Source organism: Phacochoerus africanus, chromosome 10, assembly GCF_016906955.1.
Source record: "Phacochoerus africanus isolate WHEZ1 chromosome 10, ROS_Pafr_v1, whole genome shotgun sequence".
NCBI lineage: Eukaryota > Metazoa > Chordata > Mammalia > Artiodactyla > Suidae > Phacochoerus > Phacochoerus africanus.
In genome coordinates this window covers 29,388,463-29,403,567 of record NC_062553.1, presented here as the reverse complement: position 1 = coordinate 29,403,567, position 15,105 = coordinate 29,388,463, and the positions used below count along the sequence as shown (strand labels likewise).

Genomic DNA, 15,105 nt, shown 5'->3' with positions numbered 1-15,105 from the left:
GAACTATATCTTTAAAAGATGCCCAAAAATGTAATAAAACTCATAGAGTAATTTAAAAATAAATAAAAACAAAAAACAAGAAAAAACAAATAAAAAAAAAGATGCCCAAGTGACTTGTATGTACTGGTATAAATGATACCACCTCTTCTCATGGAGTTTACAGGCTGAGACAAAATACTCAAAATAACTGCACCACAAGATACACAGAATGGACCATGAAGCTACAAGAGCTTGGGAAGAGATCAGCTTTAGACTCTAAGGGGTCTCCACTGCCCCAAGAAAAAATGTCAGCTCCTCTGAAGGGGCCTGTGTGCTGCACACATCCTGGCCCCTGCTCATCTATCCAGCTCACCCTCTGCTACCCGCTACTGAGGGTTTCCTGACAGCCTGACCAACAGCCAGTCACTGAGGTTGTTCCAAAAGGCCTGCAGGCCTCTGCATGTGCCATGCCAACAGCCTGGCACACCCTGCCCCTCCCCAGCCAACCACAGGAGGGGGCTGGAGCCCCTCCCTGCTCTCCCGTGGCACAGGCCAGATGGTTGATGTCCACCCTCCCCGGCCAGAGGAGTTCCTTCAGGGCAGGAGAAATTCCTCGTGGTTATTTTCTGCTCACTTTAGTATCTTCATGCAAAGAATGAATGAATGAGTGGTCAGAGATGCTTCAGGGAAGGGGTGAAGATGAGGTTTTGGTCAAAAATGGAAGAGCAGAGCAGAGGCACATTGAGGCTAAAATCGGATTAGGTTATTTGTTTAGGGGAACAAACTATAATTTGCTTTTTTCTCATTATGAGATCGGCTCTAGGCTCAGTGTCCCTTTGTGGATTAGGTGGGGTTTCTACCCCTGCTCTTGTCCCTTCTCAATTAATAAAATCAACCTGTGCCCAAATTATTGTCACTCTGAGCAGCTAGAGCTCCTGAAGCCCAGAGACAGGCTGCTGCCACTACTGGACAAAAATGCCCCACAGGAGCGCTGCTGAAGTCCTGGTCAGGGCTACACCAGCTTGGCTTAGCACATTTTTTTAAATTCAACGAGTGGTTTATCTATGACAAGTTCTTTCCTCTTCATTAAACTCAAACATGCACTAATTAAAAGTAATAGAAATCAAAATTCCCATTGTGGCACAGTGGGTTAAGAAACCAACTGCAGCAGCTTGGGTCACTGCAGAGGCGCAGGTTTAATTCCAACCCCGGAGGGCTTGGGTTAAAGGATGCAGATTCAATCTCTGGCCCAGGAACAGCTACGTGCCACGAGTGTGACTATTGAAAAAAAAAAAAAAAAAAAAAAGAACCATAGTAAGTCTACAGGCAAAAAAAAAAAGTTAATACATTAAAATTTTCCATCTCAAGTGAGGATGCCACCCCAGCGACAAACCAACATCAGACTGACTCCAAGCAAGACGGCAGAACTACCGCCTACATACTAGCTATAGTCAAAGTCACACTTTACAGGAAGGCTGCTGTGCGCTAGCAAACAGGAGAGCGAGGCCAACTGGTCAGAGGCACCCAAGGTGGGTTGATCCAGTCTGCAGGAAACCTCAGAGGAAAGTAAATAAGCCCAACGCCAGGACGCAACTGTGCCTGAAAGCTGTGGTTAGAAGCAGCTGAGCAAAGAACAAACTGTGCTTGTATTCAACACAGAAGAAGCAATCCGTGACTCGGGCATTTGCAGCAATCTCAGACACCATCTCAATCACTTCAGCATATAAAGAACAGGCAGCACTGCTACCTCCTGCCTGAACCACAGCGGCCTCCTAAGGGGTCCCCTCTGCCTCCTCGGTCTCACACCCACAGCACCACAAGCAAAGCCCACCTGATGCCCTCGGTGGCCCTAGCCTGGCCCAGACACCCCTCCCCAACTTGGGGCCCAGCTCACTGCTTCGCCTGCCTTCTTCCCACTGCTCCACAGGCCCCCTGCCAGGCCTTGTTCCTTGCTATTCCCTCTTTCCAGGACATCCTCTTACCACTCAAGTGAAATGCCACCTCCTTGCCAGCCAAGCCCCCAGTCACTCCCTACCAACCGCCTCACTAACCTCCCTTCCTCACACTCACCACCATCTGCAATTACCTTGTTTTGTTTATCTGTTTGCACCCTTTCCTTCTTTTTTTTTTTTTTTTGGTCTTTTTAGGGCCGCACTTGCAGCATATGGAATTTCCCAGGCTAAGGGTCGAATCAGAGCCACAGCTGCCGGCCTACACCACAGCCACAGCAACACCGGATCCTTAACCCACTGAGAGAGGCCAGGGATTGAACCCGCAACCTCAGGGTTACCAGTCAGGTTCGTTACCACTGAGCCACTATGGGAACAAACTCCCTGTTTGCTTCCTTTACTGTCTCTCCTGCCAAGAATTTGAGCTCCATGAAAACAAGGACCTGGTCTCCCTGTTCACCACTCAGCTCCTCAAATAGTATCTGGACCACAGGAGGCGCTCAGCAACTACGTCTGTGTTGCACACATCTGTTAAATAACCTGCTGTGCGAATAATGCTATAAACCCATGGTTTAAGCTAGGCCAAAAAAGGAAAAACCTGATTTTACATAAAATATTAATTACTGTTGGAGTACAAGTTTACAAAAGGATTCCTCCCCTAATGAATTTTTAAATATTTGCCTTACAATGCTTTAGACTACACGCTTTTTAACAGATAAACCTTTTGTGCAAAATGAAGTCCTCCAGGGCATGAACAGTACCTGGTACACAGAAGGCACCTACAAAATACTCACTAAACACATACATAATAACGCACAGGAAAACAGCTTGGCACAAGGCATGAGCTATATGAAACTGCACTTGGCTCTAAGGACACAGCAAATATAGCTACATTTAAGTCTGATTTTCCATTTCATCTGATAAACTGACACATATATTTAATATCCACCAATTAGAGACATTAGCAATAATCTTAGCCAACATTTTCAGGCAGGTGCAGATCTCAGTAAATTGAGAAAGTTACCTGGCAGTTCTGTTGCTGTTAGCCTTCACCAACAAGTATATGGAGGCACAGAAACAATCAACAGAAATACTCAAAACTGCCAGGCTGTTGGGAACATCTGCAGGTTTAGCATAAAAAAATCACAAAGCTTGAGAAATTTGTTTTTATTTACACACTGTAATCTAGGTTAAAAGCTCCAGTGTCCCCAGTGATGACTGATCAAGAAACCACAGCTCAGGGAGTTCCCACCGTGGCTCCATGGTTGGCAAATCCCACTAGGAAACATGAGGTTGCGGGTTCGATCCCTGGCCTTGCTCAGTGGGTTAAAAGATCCTGCGTTGCCGTGAGCTGTGGTGTGGGTCACAGACGCGGCTTGGATCCTGAGTTGCTATGGCTCTGGTGTAGGCCGGTGGCTACAGCTCTGATTAGACCCCTAGCCTGGGAACCTCCATATGCCGCAGCAGTGGCCCTAGAAATGGCAAAAAGACAACAACAACAACAAAAAAAAAAAGAAACCACAGCTCTATAAAACCTGGACCCATTTTCAATATAATATACACCTGCCTCAATGTTGCAGGGCATGCCTAACTTTAAAAAGTGTATTTTAATTTTTCTTTCAACAGATAATCTCTTTGAAATAAAATTCTTCCCTGTTTTGGCTTTTTTCTCACACCTTGAAGTTACTTACTCTATATATTCAATATAAACACCATCAATGCATCACCCAAGAAAAACAAATTCATGTTCAGGTAACCACCTACACCAAGTGACACACACTCCCCTTCTTAAGAGGTGTTGGGCTGCAGGTCAAAGCAGGACTTAGATGTGCAAGTATCTGTATGACCTATGTGCTCATATGCATCCATGTGTTCTTGAAGAGTCATTCTATAATATAAATGCATTTTGGAAGTATCCACATTGTATCATCTGTGCCTCTTGTTTCTACTTTTAAAACATTTCCTAGTGTATAATGCAAAGTGTGCTAATGACTTGTCTTTTAAGTGAACACCAAAGAGGTTCCATAGCAAGCCACTCATAATCTATAACCCCAAGAAATGAATTTTCAAAGAGCAACTTCATATTTTAAAAGCTCTCACAGAATAACATTGTCTACAAAAATCAATTACAGGATGTAATTTACAATAGCACAATACCTAGAAGAAATGAGGTATTTTAAAAAACTACTTTTTTTTTGTCTTTTTGCCATTTCTTGGGCCGCTCCTGAGGCATGTGGAGGTTCCCAGGCTAGGGGTCCAATAGGAGCTGTAGCCACCGGCCTACGCCAGAGCCACAGCAACGCAGGATCCTTAACCCACTGAGCAAGGCCAGGGATTAAACCTGCAACCCCATGGTTCCTACTCGGATTCGTTAACCACTGTGCCACGACAGGAACTCCTAAAAAAACCACATTTTTAAAAATTACACCAAAGACTGATAATTTTGCTTCAAACGCATTTCATAGTTTTTGGTTGTTCTGCAGCTTAAACAGTTTTGAAATAAGATGATTCAGAATCTAGATCAAGTTATCAACATAATGTTCACTGACATGAGATTTACAAAAGTACTGACAGATGGAAAAAGCTGACAATCCTTGGAAGAGTCCTTGATATTTTCTATTTTGAAATAAGACTTGGGTCTGTTGTTTTCACTGTCTGTCACCTCTGTAGGCCAATGTAAACAAATTTCACCTCACTCCTATAGTGAAAAGCATCTTATTAAATATGTTTTGGAAAAGTAAATAAAACAGCACTAGCAGTAACTTTTAGATTTACTTCTTGATTTCAGAGTAAAACAACATAATGAATCTATTTTTTCTCCCTTTGACCTTACAGTATAACTGTATAACAATATAAAAGTAAACTCAAATCCTCAACCTAGAATGAGTAAGTAAAATACAAACAGACCACATACCCCGACTCGCTTTTCAAACTACATAACATTTTTAAATTTTAACATTCTTTATTAAAAACAATTAGTTATCACTTCAAGCCAGAAAATCTGGGCATTATTAATTTTTCTTTAGAACAAAACTTGTTTGAAACTCACTTTACTACTAGCTATGTTTCAGGAAGTGAAGATTCTGGTGAAGATGGGAAGAGAGAATAGGATACAGTGCCTGTCTAATAACTCATGTTATCTGGTTTCTGTGTCTCCATTTTATTAGCACTTAAAAGATAAGCAAAGCTTTAACTGACTCATAAATAGGTATTTATAAAAATGTACTTTAACACTCTAAAAAGGCACTGCAGCATAACTAGAGATAGCATCACGTATTATTTGTAAAGGATCACAGAAGGGCTAACGGGTTCTCTCAACATGAACTAATTGCTCAACCAAACTGCCATGCCCCAATACCGAGCCCTTGCGAAGCAGCTAGAAGAGGAGCCCCCGCTAGAAAGGCACCCTATTAACCCCTCCGGCCTGTAGAGGCTTCGTCATTCAAAACACACAAACACCTGGTACTGCAGGAGGGTATTACTCTATCACTGCCTTCTCAAACGGGTGGGAACTCAGAAATCCAGTCCAATCCCCTCGTTTTTGCAAGAGCGCAAGTGACCCGGACTTGTAACGCTTAGTGATTCTGAAGGCGCCAAGGTTCTGGGGAAAATAAAACTTTAAGGAAATAAAAAGTAAAGAATTTACATTTAAAATTCACATTCCCAAACCTGCCCTTGGAAACCGGGGAGTTAAAAACAAAAGACAGATACACTCTAAGCGCACCCAGTTCCGCCTCTCGGCATCCCCAGTGCACTGTCCCAGACAACCGGGCACAAACCCGTATCCAGGACGCCGACACGCTAGGTCCCGCCTCCGGGAAACAGCCCGCGGGGAACCCACGGCGCGCGGGGGGTTGCAGGGGCCTCACTCTGCCCACCTGTGAAATGGGCGTTACGCCGCCGGCCCGTTCGCCCCGCGGGGAAGAAAGGCTAATGAATGAGAACCACCTGGTGAACGGCCGGGGCCGCTCTGGCCGCTCTCCGGCCGCGATCCCCGGGCAGTCCGGCGGCCCCGCCGCGGTCAGATTCCCACCCCCGGCGCGGGCGCCCGCGGCTCTGGACCCCCACGGTCCGACGGTAACCAAAGCTCCCGGGCCGCCAGCTACCGTAACGGGCGCCGGCCCGACGCGGCCCCGACGCCGCCTACCTTGGCCACCCAGCTGAACAATGGTGACATCGCGGGCCGGGCGGCGGCTCGTGGCCCGCCGCTCCCGCTCACTCCCGCCGCCGGCCCGAGGGGCGGCGGGCAGCCGGGGGCGGGCTCACGGCGCGGCGAGGCCGGGGCATGGCTCCCCCCGCGGCGGCGGTGGCGGAGGCGACGGGCTCCTCCCCGCTCGTCACCACTCGGAGAGGTCGCGCCCGCAGGGCTGCCGGGCCGAGAAAGGGAAGTGGGTGGGGAGAGCGGGGGCGGGGAGGGGGAGCCGAAGGGAGGGGAGGGAGCACGGCCGGCCACGCCCCCGTCCCGCCCACCCCCACGCTCGGCTCGCGGCGGGAAGTGGGGACCCGCGGGGGTCGCCCTCCTCCGGGATGTCCCGGGCCGCGGGGGGGAGGGGTCGTAAACTCTGAGGGCTAGCGACGCTGCTTTCTGGGCCAGCGGGGTCCCTTTCGCCCAACTTTCAGAAAACTAGTAATTCCTCTCAATGAGGTTTGATGAAAGCCCCAGAGTTGGAGCGAACACAAAGCCCGCCCAACTTTCCAGGGGTTACTACCCCCACCCCCATAGCGTTTCTTCCTAAACGCTCCAGATTGCTGGTAACAAAAGGGCTAGTGTTTCCCCAGCTCCTAATACCTTTATATAATCAAAGGTGGTTTGCTTAGAGAAAGAAAATTCAGCTGTTGAGACTAGAAAGCGGGGCTTCAGTTCCTGCCAGTCGGGAGGTTTCAGCAACGTGAGAAATGTTGGTTTCATCAGTTTTCCTCTCTCCCAAGGCAAGATGATAAGCAGTGTAGTCAGTTTATAGCTACAAAGGTTAAGCTGAGTTTCCAACTCTGACGCCCAAGAGTTGCACATTGGAAAAAAAAAAAAAGAAAAGGCCAAAGATCACATTAATAGCCAGTGTGTAAATGTATGTGTCATGTTGAGCCACTTAGTTCCTCGCCACCCTAGCCCTAGAATTTTGCTTCTTTCCTTTTGTCATGTTAATTGTACCTTATCTTCATGACAGGCCAGTAGACATTTAATGATGTTCTCCAATTGCCTGGCATCTGAGTTAGATGGGTATATTTGTTATCTACTGCTATGTAACAAGTTGCTGCCAAACTAAGAAGTGGCTAATACGTTAGTTCCCTTCTTGGCACAGTGGTTAACAAATCCAACTAGGAACCATGAGGTTGCAGGTTCGATCCCTGGCCTCGCTCAGTGGGTTAAGGATCCAGCATTGCCGTGAGCTGTAGTGTAGGGCACAGACGTGGCTCAGATCCCCCACTGCTGTCAGCAGCTACAGCTCAGACTAGACCGCTAGCCTGGGAACCTACATATGCAGCGGGAGTGGCCCTAGAAAAGGCAAAAAAAAAAAAAGTTGCTAACAGCTCCTGTGGGTCAAAAATTCAGGAGCATCTTAGCCGGGTGCCTCTGATTCAAGGGCTATTAGTCAGGGGCTGCTGTTATCTCAAGACTTGGCTGAGACACAAGGATCCACTTTCAAGCTCACACACGTAGTTGTTTCCAGGATTCAGTCCCTTGCAAGCTGTTGGCCTTGGGATCCCAGCCTCTTGCTGCAGCATGTGTTTCTCCCTATAGGGCTGCTCACAAAATGGCAGCTGAGGAGTTTAGGTCGTGGCTCAGTGTTAATGAACCCGACTAGGATCCATAAGCATGTGGGTTTGATCCCTTGCCTTGCTCAGTAGGTTAAGGATCCGGTGTTGCCGTGAGCTGTGGTGTAGGTTGCAGACGTCGCTTGGATCTGGTGTGGCTGTGGCTGTGGTGTAGGCCAGTAGCTGTAGCTCCAATTGGACCCCTAGCCTGGGAACCTCCATGTGCCGCAGGTGTGGCCCTAAAAAACAAAAAACAAAAACAAAAAATGGCAGCTGGGATCCCCCAGCATAAGTGATCCAAGAAAGAGCTCCTGTCCAAGAAGGAAGTCAGCTGTTCTCTAAACTAATCTCAGAAGTGACCTCTCAAGACTTCTGCCACATTCCATTTGTTAATATCCAGGAAATAAGTCTGGTCTATACTCAAGGGAAGGGGCATAAATACCAAGAGAGGACCACGGGGAAGGGAGAGGTGTCTTTTTTTTCCCTCCTCCCAGGTAGGATGCATGGGCACAAGATAAAGGATAAAGGCATGGTGAAAGTCAAGAGTGATATTCTAATAGAATCTACCTGGGTAATTGAAAAGGGCCTTCAGAGCATCTTAGGGAAGTGCTATTCTTTCCTTCTTTGCAGACATTTAACCAAATCTTTCCCTGTTGCCCCATCACTTCCCCAAGCAAGTGGAAGAGATAGAGATTGAGAACTCTGGGAAAGTGAGTGCCTTGGTGGCCCTTATAGCCTTTCTACTCAACATTCGGTCCATGGACCAGCTGCCTCAGCATCACCTGGCAATTTGGTAGAAATTCGGACTCTCAAGCCCTGCCCGAATCCAGTCTTCCAGAGTCAGATCTTTCATTTTACCATGACTCTGCGTGGCTGGGATGCATCTAAAGTTTGAAATGCACTTAGTGCATGAGATTCGTTGACACTGTCCTTAAAATAGTAACAGCCCCTTGAAAGAACAGCTAAAACTGCCTTTCATCCTTATGACAGTAAGAACTAGCTCAGAAAACAAGAGACCTAGAGAGTTATGGGGAAGCGACATCATTTTGATGAGAGTGGATGGACAGCTGAGGACCAGGCAGGACAAGCTGGATAGATGACCACTGTCATCATACACCATCGCTCCAATCCGCAGCCTGAGCTCTACAGCAGTGCCCAGGACAGAGAAGCAACTCTGGGGAAAGGATGAGCGGAACCCAAAAGGGACTAAAGAAACCTGAATTATCTCCAACTGACTGAGATAATTTTTTGCTTCTTCGGCAGGAGGTAGGGAGGCAAAAAGAGGAATTACTTTAAATTTAGAATGAAAATTGCACTTCTTGCAAAAAAAAAAATTAAGTCAGACCAAATCCTGAATATAATAGTTACAAAGAAAAGAGTGCAGGCAGGAAATAGGCACATTCAGCCTTCATTGTTTAAAGCTGGATCCAATTTTCCATGTATATACACATCAGGGTGGAGTCTCCTGCAGATCCTGGTTTGAACTTGCCTAAGCCTTACATGCCTTTTAGACTCAGAAAGGTCTCTGTCTGCTCCAGTTCTGATCCAGGACTGGGCAGAATCACTCGTTTCTGGAGAAGGTAAGGACCTTTCCAATGTGTGGACTTGACAGTAACGTGCCAGGCTCTAATACCCAATACACTAAGAAATATACATGAAAGTTCTTAATTCCCAGCCAGCATGTAGCTTGTTAACAGAAACTCTGTTATACTCTGGAAGTTCATTAAAGGGAAACTGTTAACATCAGACAATCTAACAGATCTCATATTCAAAATAATTTTTCTTAAAATACTGCATTTCCTCCCATCTGAAAAGTGTATGTTCCGAGAAATTGTATATTCCCTCAGGAAAGGAATATACGTAAAGAGAGGGGCATCAGTAATTTTTAATAGCTCCCCAGTGATTCTCTTTCAGCCAGAATTGAGAAGGCTTACAGACTGAACAATCACTGCTCCAAGCTGCTGATGCTCCCAGCCCTGACTCTCTATTGGAGCTACCTGTGATGCCAAGGCAGGTGGGTAACAGAGGAAGGAGGATGATTTGGCTGCTCTGTGGCAGGGTTGAATCCTCAAAGGGCAGGCAAGTCATATACACATGTGAAGAGGGCCAAGTGTGACACCATAAAGAATGAACTGTGGCATCTCAGAGAATGTGTGCTCAATTATTAAATCACTCCACTCCACCAAGACAAATGCGTGAGCCGGCTGAATTCAGGAGGAGAGTCATCATTGGCGTCGACCTCTGGATTTACTTAAACCTTGGAGCAGTGTGAGTGTGTGTGTGTGTGTGTGTGTATGAGAGAGGGAGAGGGGGATTCTGGTTATTAGCCAGGATTGAGAACCACTCCTATAGTTCTCAATCCCTTATTTTAAAAAAAGATATGGTTGCTCTGGGTAGAGCAACAGGCTATCCAAATAGGCCTGCAGAGATCAACACAAGAAGGAGCTACAGAAAATCTGAGACTACCATCTAAGTAACTGTAAAAGGAAACTTTAATGTCTCACCATCTCAGGTTTCCTGAGACATTAAGGGACGACTAAAGGGGGCCGGGGGTCGGGGGACCCAGGAACTGGAAGAGCTGCTCATCTACCAAACCTGACCATAACACCAATAAACCTGACGCTCCTGCCCTACTCTTTCCCCAGGTTCGTCCTTTGCGGAGGAGCAAGGGGCCAGGACAGCAAGACCTGAGCGTTCAGGGGGAGATGCCAAGAGGCTTCGCTCCACCAACTCAAACGTGGGGGGTGGGGAGGTGGGAAGCACGTTAAGGCATGACTTCACTCTGTACCCTGTTCCTCGCACCACAAGACCCAGTTAAAAATAGAGCCATTGTAATCCCAGCGACAAGGAAACTCAACTTGATTTCAAGTGAATCCAAACCACTTGGTACTTGGCAGCTATGATTCTGACACCAGCTGCAATGTGTTTTGTTTCTTTTTATTCCCACATCACCATAATCTTCTAGGACACCAACTGAGTGTCCTATAATTCACCTCAATTCTGATACTATCTACCTGAGATAGTGTCAGATCCACAGGTTAAGGGCTCAGTCCTACAAGACTGCCCCCCTACCCCCAACTTCAGACGCCAATCGCAAGTGCCACTTGCCACCCGTGCTTCTGACCAACTAGCTATAGATTGGAGGTTCCACCAACCCCATCCTTGGGTTCAATTAATTTGCTAGAATGGCTCACAGAACTCAGGGAAATAGTTTACTTACTAGATTACCAGTTTATTATAAAAGGATATAACCCAGGAAGAGCCAAATGAAAGAGATGCAGAGGGCAAGGTATGGGGAAAGGGGGCAGGGCTTCCATGCTCTTTCTGGGCACACCATTCTTTTCAAATCTGCATCTGTTTACCAACCAAGAAGCTCTTCCAACCCCATCCTTTTGGGTTTTATGGAGGCATCATTACATAGGCATGATCGATTACATCATTGGCCTTTGGCAACTGAACTCAATCTCCAGCCCCTTTCCCTTCCCCAGAGTTCAGGGGGTGGGACTGAAAGTTTCAACCTTCTAATCTCTAGGTTGGTTCCCTTAGCAACCAACCTCCCTCTTAAAGTGACCAAGCAGCTTTCCAAAAGTCACCTCATTACCATAATAAAAGACACCTTTATCGCTTTCCTTACAGGAAATTCCAAGGGTTTAAGGAGCTCTGCAACAGAAAGGGGGACAAAGACCAAATATATGTATTTCTTCTTGTAAATCATGATATCCCAGCAACTGATGAAGCATTTATTCGGTTTGCAAATATTCTTATTCATTAGCAGCTTTTGTGTAAAGCAACACCTGTCCTAGCAAGGAAGAGCAGAGGTGACCAAACTTGAAGCCTGCCCTGAAGGGGCAGCAGGAAGAGTGAAAACCTCCAAGGCTTCCTCTCAAGGCTGCAAAGGAAGAATCAGCATCCAGGCTGGAAGACATCAGGACTTTTAAGATGGTGATGAGGGAACTGGCTTTCTGGGAAGCAGGACCAGCTAGCAGGACTGAAGGTGTGGTGCTCATTTCTGGCAGTCAAGCCTTACTAGGGCAGATGGGAGAGAAATAGGAGCTCACACTGCAGAGAGAACATTTTAGTAAATGGTAGTTTGCAGGTGCACAGGCACCCTGCACCAGCATAAAAGTTTGTTTCCAGAAAATATATTAGCTGAGGGTACTATCAAATTCCGAAAAGTCATAAAAAAAATCCCAATGAATTGAAAACATTATGTCCATGAAAAAAACTTGTTCATGAATGTTCACAGTAGCATTATTCTTAATGGCTAAATAACCCAAATATCTATCAGCTGACGAAGGGGTAGTGTACAACAGAATTTTATTTGGTCATAAAAAGTGATAAAGTGTCAATGCAGGCTACAACATAAACAGATCTTGAAAACATTACAACTAAGTGAAAGAAGCCAGACACAAAAGACTATATATTGTATGATTCCACTTATAAGAAATAACCAAGATAGATAAATCCAAAGAGACAGAGTAGATCTGCTGTGATTTCTAGGGTTTGGGGGAAGGGAAAAATGGGGAGTGTCTACTAATGAGTATAGGGTTTCTTTTTGAAGTGTTGAAAATATTTTGGAGTTAGATAGAGGTGATCAGTACACAACTTTGTGAATAACATTAAGATCCCAGATTTCATGGCCTGTGAATTATATCTCAGTTTTAAAAATCCCTCTATGTGGTGATGGTTTAAGGGCCTTAGATAAAGTCCCTGAGCCTGTATAATAATGGAACCCACACTTCAAAGGGTTAGTTTCAGGATTAAATGGGATGCATATAAGCACTCAGCTCGAATTCTTACACAATCCTGAGTAGGTGAGGAAGGGGAAGAGGTAGGAGAAGGAGAGGAGAATAAACTTCAGCTGTAGCAACAGTTGGTGGTGGTTACTGATGGGTATGTGTGATGGTCAATTTTAATGTGTTGCTGAGATACGCCCAGATAGCTGGTCAGCATTATTTCTGGGTGTGACCCAGGGTGTCTCTGAAAGAGATGAGCATTTGAACGGGTAGCGTAAGTAAAGATCAAAAGAAGATCACCCTCCCCAAAGCTGGGTGGACATTATCCAAGACATTGAGGTCCGGAATAGAACCAAAGGTAGAGGAAGGGAGAATTCTCTCTCTCTCTCTCTTTCTCTCTCTCTCTCTCTCCCTCCCTCTCTCCTTGAGCTGAGACATCCATCGTCTCCTGTCCTCAGATATCACCGCCCTTGATTCTCAAGCCTTTAGACTCCGACCAGGACTTTAAATGGCTGTTCCTTGGCATATGGAAGTTCCCATCCCAGGGATGGAACCTGCTTCTCCACAGCAATCCTAGCTGCTGCAGTCAGATTCTTAACTCACTTGCCACAGCGGGAACTCCAAGCCCTCAGACTTGTACTGAACTACACCACTGGCTTTCCTGGTTCTCCAGCTCTCAGCCGGCAGATTGTGGGACTTCTCAGCCTCCATAAACACATAAGCCAATTCCTATAATAAATCTCTCATATTTATATCTGTAATATATCCCATTGGTTCTGTCTCTCTGGAAAGCCCTGACTAATACAGCATGACATGTTATAAACAAAGCAAGCAAGCCAAGGTGATGGGCTGGAGATCTCAAGTTCAGGGTGGGGTTTATAGACAAACAGTTGAGAGCAAAGAAGAGATTGTGTGTAGCCAAGACTAATTCTGGGTCGGGTCCCCCCCCAACATCTCTCAATATTTTCCCTCCCTCTTATGGGTTGTGGGGTCTAGCAGTACAACTGCACTCCTGGTGTTACTTTCACTGTCTAAGCCTTGGCGTGAATCAGCCAAGATTTGGCTGGTAAGTTCCTGTCATTCTGGGCAGAGGCTCGGGGTGCACAGGCATTGCCAGCCTCTCACACATTCAGATGGTTCAGATATTGCTCCCTAAGAAATGGACCCTGCTCGACCAGGCTGCTAATCTCGCTTTTCTCTTCCCCACACATCCATCTATGCCTCTTGCTTTTTCTCAAGCACACACATGTACTCATACATTAAAAATGATGCCAGAGTTCCTGTCATGGCTCAGCGGTTAACAAACCCGTCTAGCATCCATGAGGACATGGGTTCGATCCCTGGCCTCGCTCTGCGGGTTAAGGATCCGGCGTTGACGTGAGCTGTGGTGTAGGTCGCAGACGCAGCTTGGATCCCACGTTGCTGTGGTGTAGGGCAGCAGCTGCAGCTCTGATTGGACCCCTAGCCTGGGAACTTCCATATGCCACAGGGGCAGCCCTCAAAAGATGAAGAAAATACTACTAATAAAAATGATGCCAAATTCAAAACGGAGTCTTTGGGTGGCAAGACTGAGTATCTGAAGACCAGCCTCAAAGCAAAGAATGCTCATTACGTTAGTGAGTACATGTAAAAAAGTACAAGGGAAGAGTGGAAGGATGTTTTGTGAAGACATTAGGAGATAGACACTAAGTTCAGGGGAATAGCTGAAGAACACTCTACTTTGACAGATCCGTGCCAACACTGAAATCAAGGTCTCTAAAATTTATGGTTACCAAAGGGGAAATGTTGCAGAGAGGGATAAATCAGGACGCTGGGATTAACAGATACACACTACTACATACAAAATAGGTAATCTACAAGGACCTACCACAAAGCACAGGGAAATCTACTCAACACTCTGTAATAAGCTACATAGGAAAAGAATCTAAAAAGGAATGGATATATGTATATGTATAACTGATCACTTTGCTGCACACCTGAAACTAACACAACAGTGTAACTCAACTATACTCCAATAAAAAATTTTTTTAAAAAATTAAGGCCTTTGGAGTTCTTCTTGTGGGTCAGTGGTTAACGAGTCCAACTAGGAACCATGAAGTTGCGGGTTCAACCCCTGGCCTTACTCAGTGGGTTAAGGATCTGGCATTGCCGTGAGCTGTGGCGTAGGTTGCAGATGTGGCTCAGATCCCGCGTTGCTGTGGCTCTGGCGTAGGCCAGCGGCTACAGCTCTGATTAGACCCCTAGGCTGGGAACCTCCAGATGCCGCGAGTGCGGCCCTAGAAATGGCAAAAAGACCAAAAAAAAAAAAAAGAAAATAAAAAAAAAATTAAGGCCTCTAATTTTATGCTTTGATTTTCTGCATCAAGTTGCAGTTTGTTAGCCAGAATAACAGCAAATAAATATTTAATAGGAATATTTTTAATGTTCCAGCCACCTTCACTACATTGCAAAACTAAAAGCTGGCTGAAGCCCAGCTGGAAATTGGAAGACTCTATAGTGTAAAAAGGGAGCCATTGAACTTGTAACTGTAGAGGGAACCAGGCAGTAACAAATTCTCCCAAGAATAAGTTTCACGATGCCATTTTCCTCTCTGCATTCAGCAATCTTATTCCAACAGAAATTTACTCTATGATAAATTTCTCTCTTCATTAGAAATACCAATCAATACATTTAATGTGACACTTCAA

General features: G+C 45.8%; 1 protein-coding gene across 4 annotated transcripts in view; it reads right to left on the bottom strand.

The window, feature by feature from the left end:
- Positions 1 to 15,105, bottom strand: part of TBC1D1 (TBC1 domain family member 1) — a 220,152-nt gene that overhangs the window by 135,692 nt on the left and 69,355 nt on the right. Inside the window, exon 1 of one of the 4 annotated variants that reach the window (XM_047798078.1) lies at positions 6,076 to 6,550. The exons of the other annotated variants lie outside the window; for them this stretch is intronic. Within the exon in view, the coding sequence (XP_047654034.1) occupies positions 6,076 to 6,105 (30 nt within the window). The 5' untranslated portion in view covers positions 6,106 to 6,550. Of the gene's footprint in view, positions 1 to 6,075; positions 6,551 to 15,105 lie in introns of those variants that run through there. 4 annotated transcript variants of the gene reach the window in all.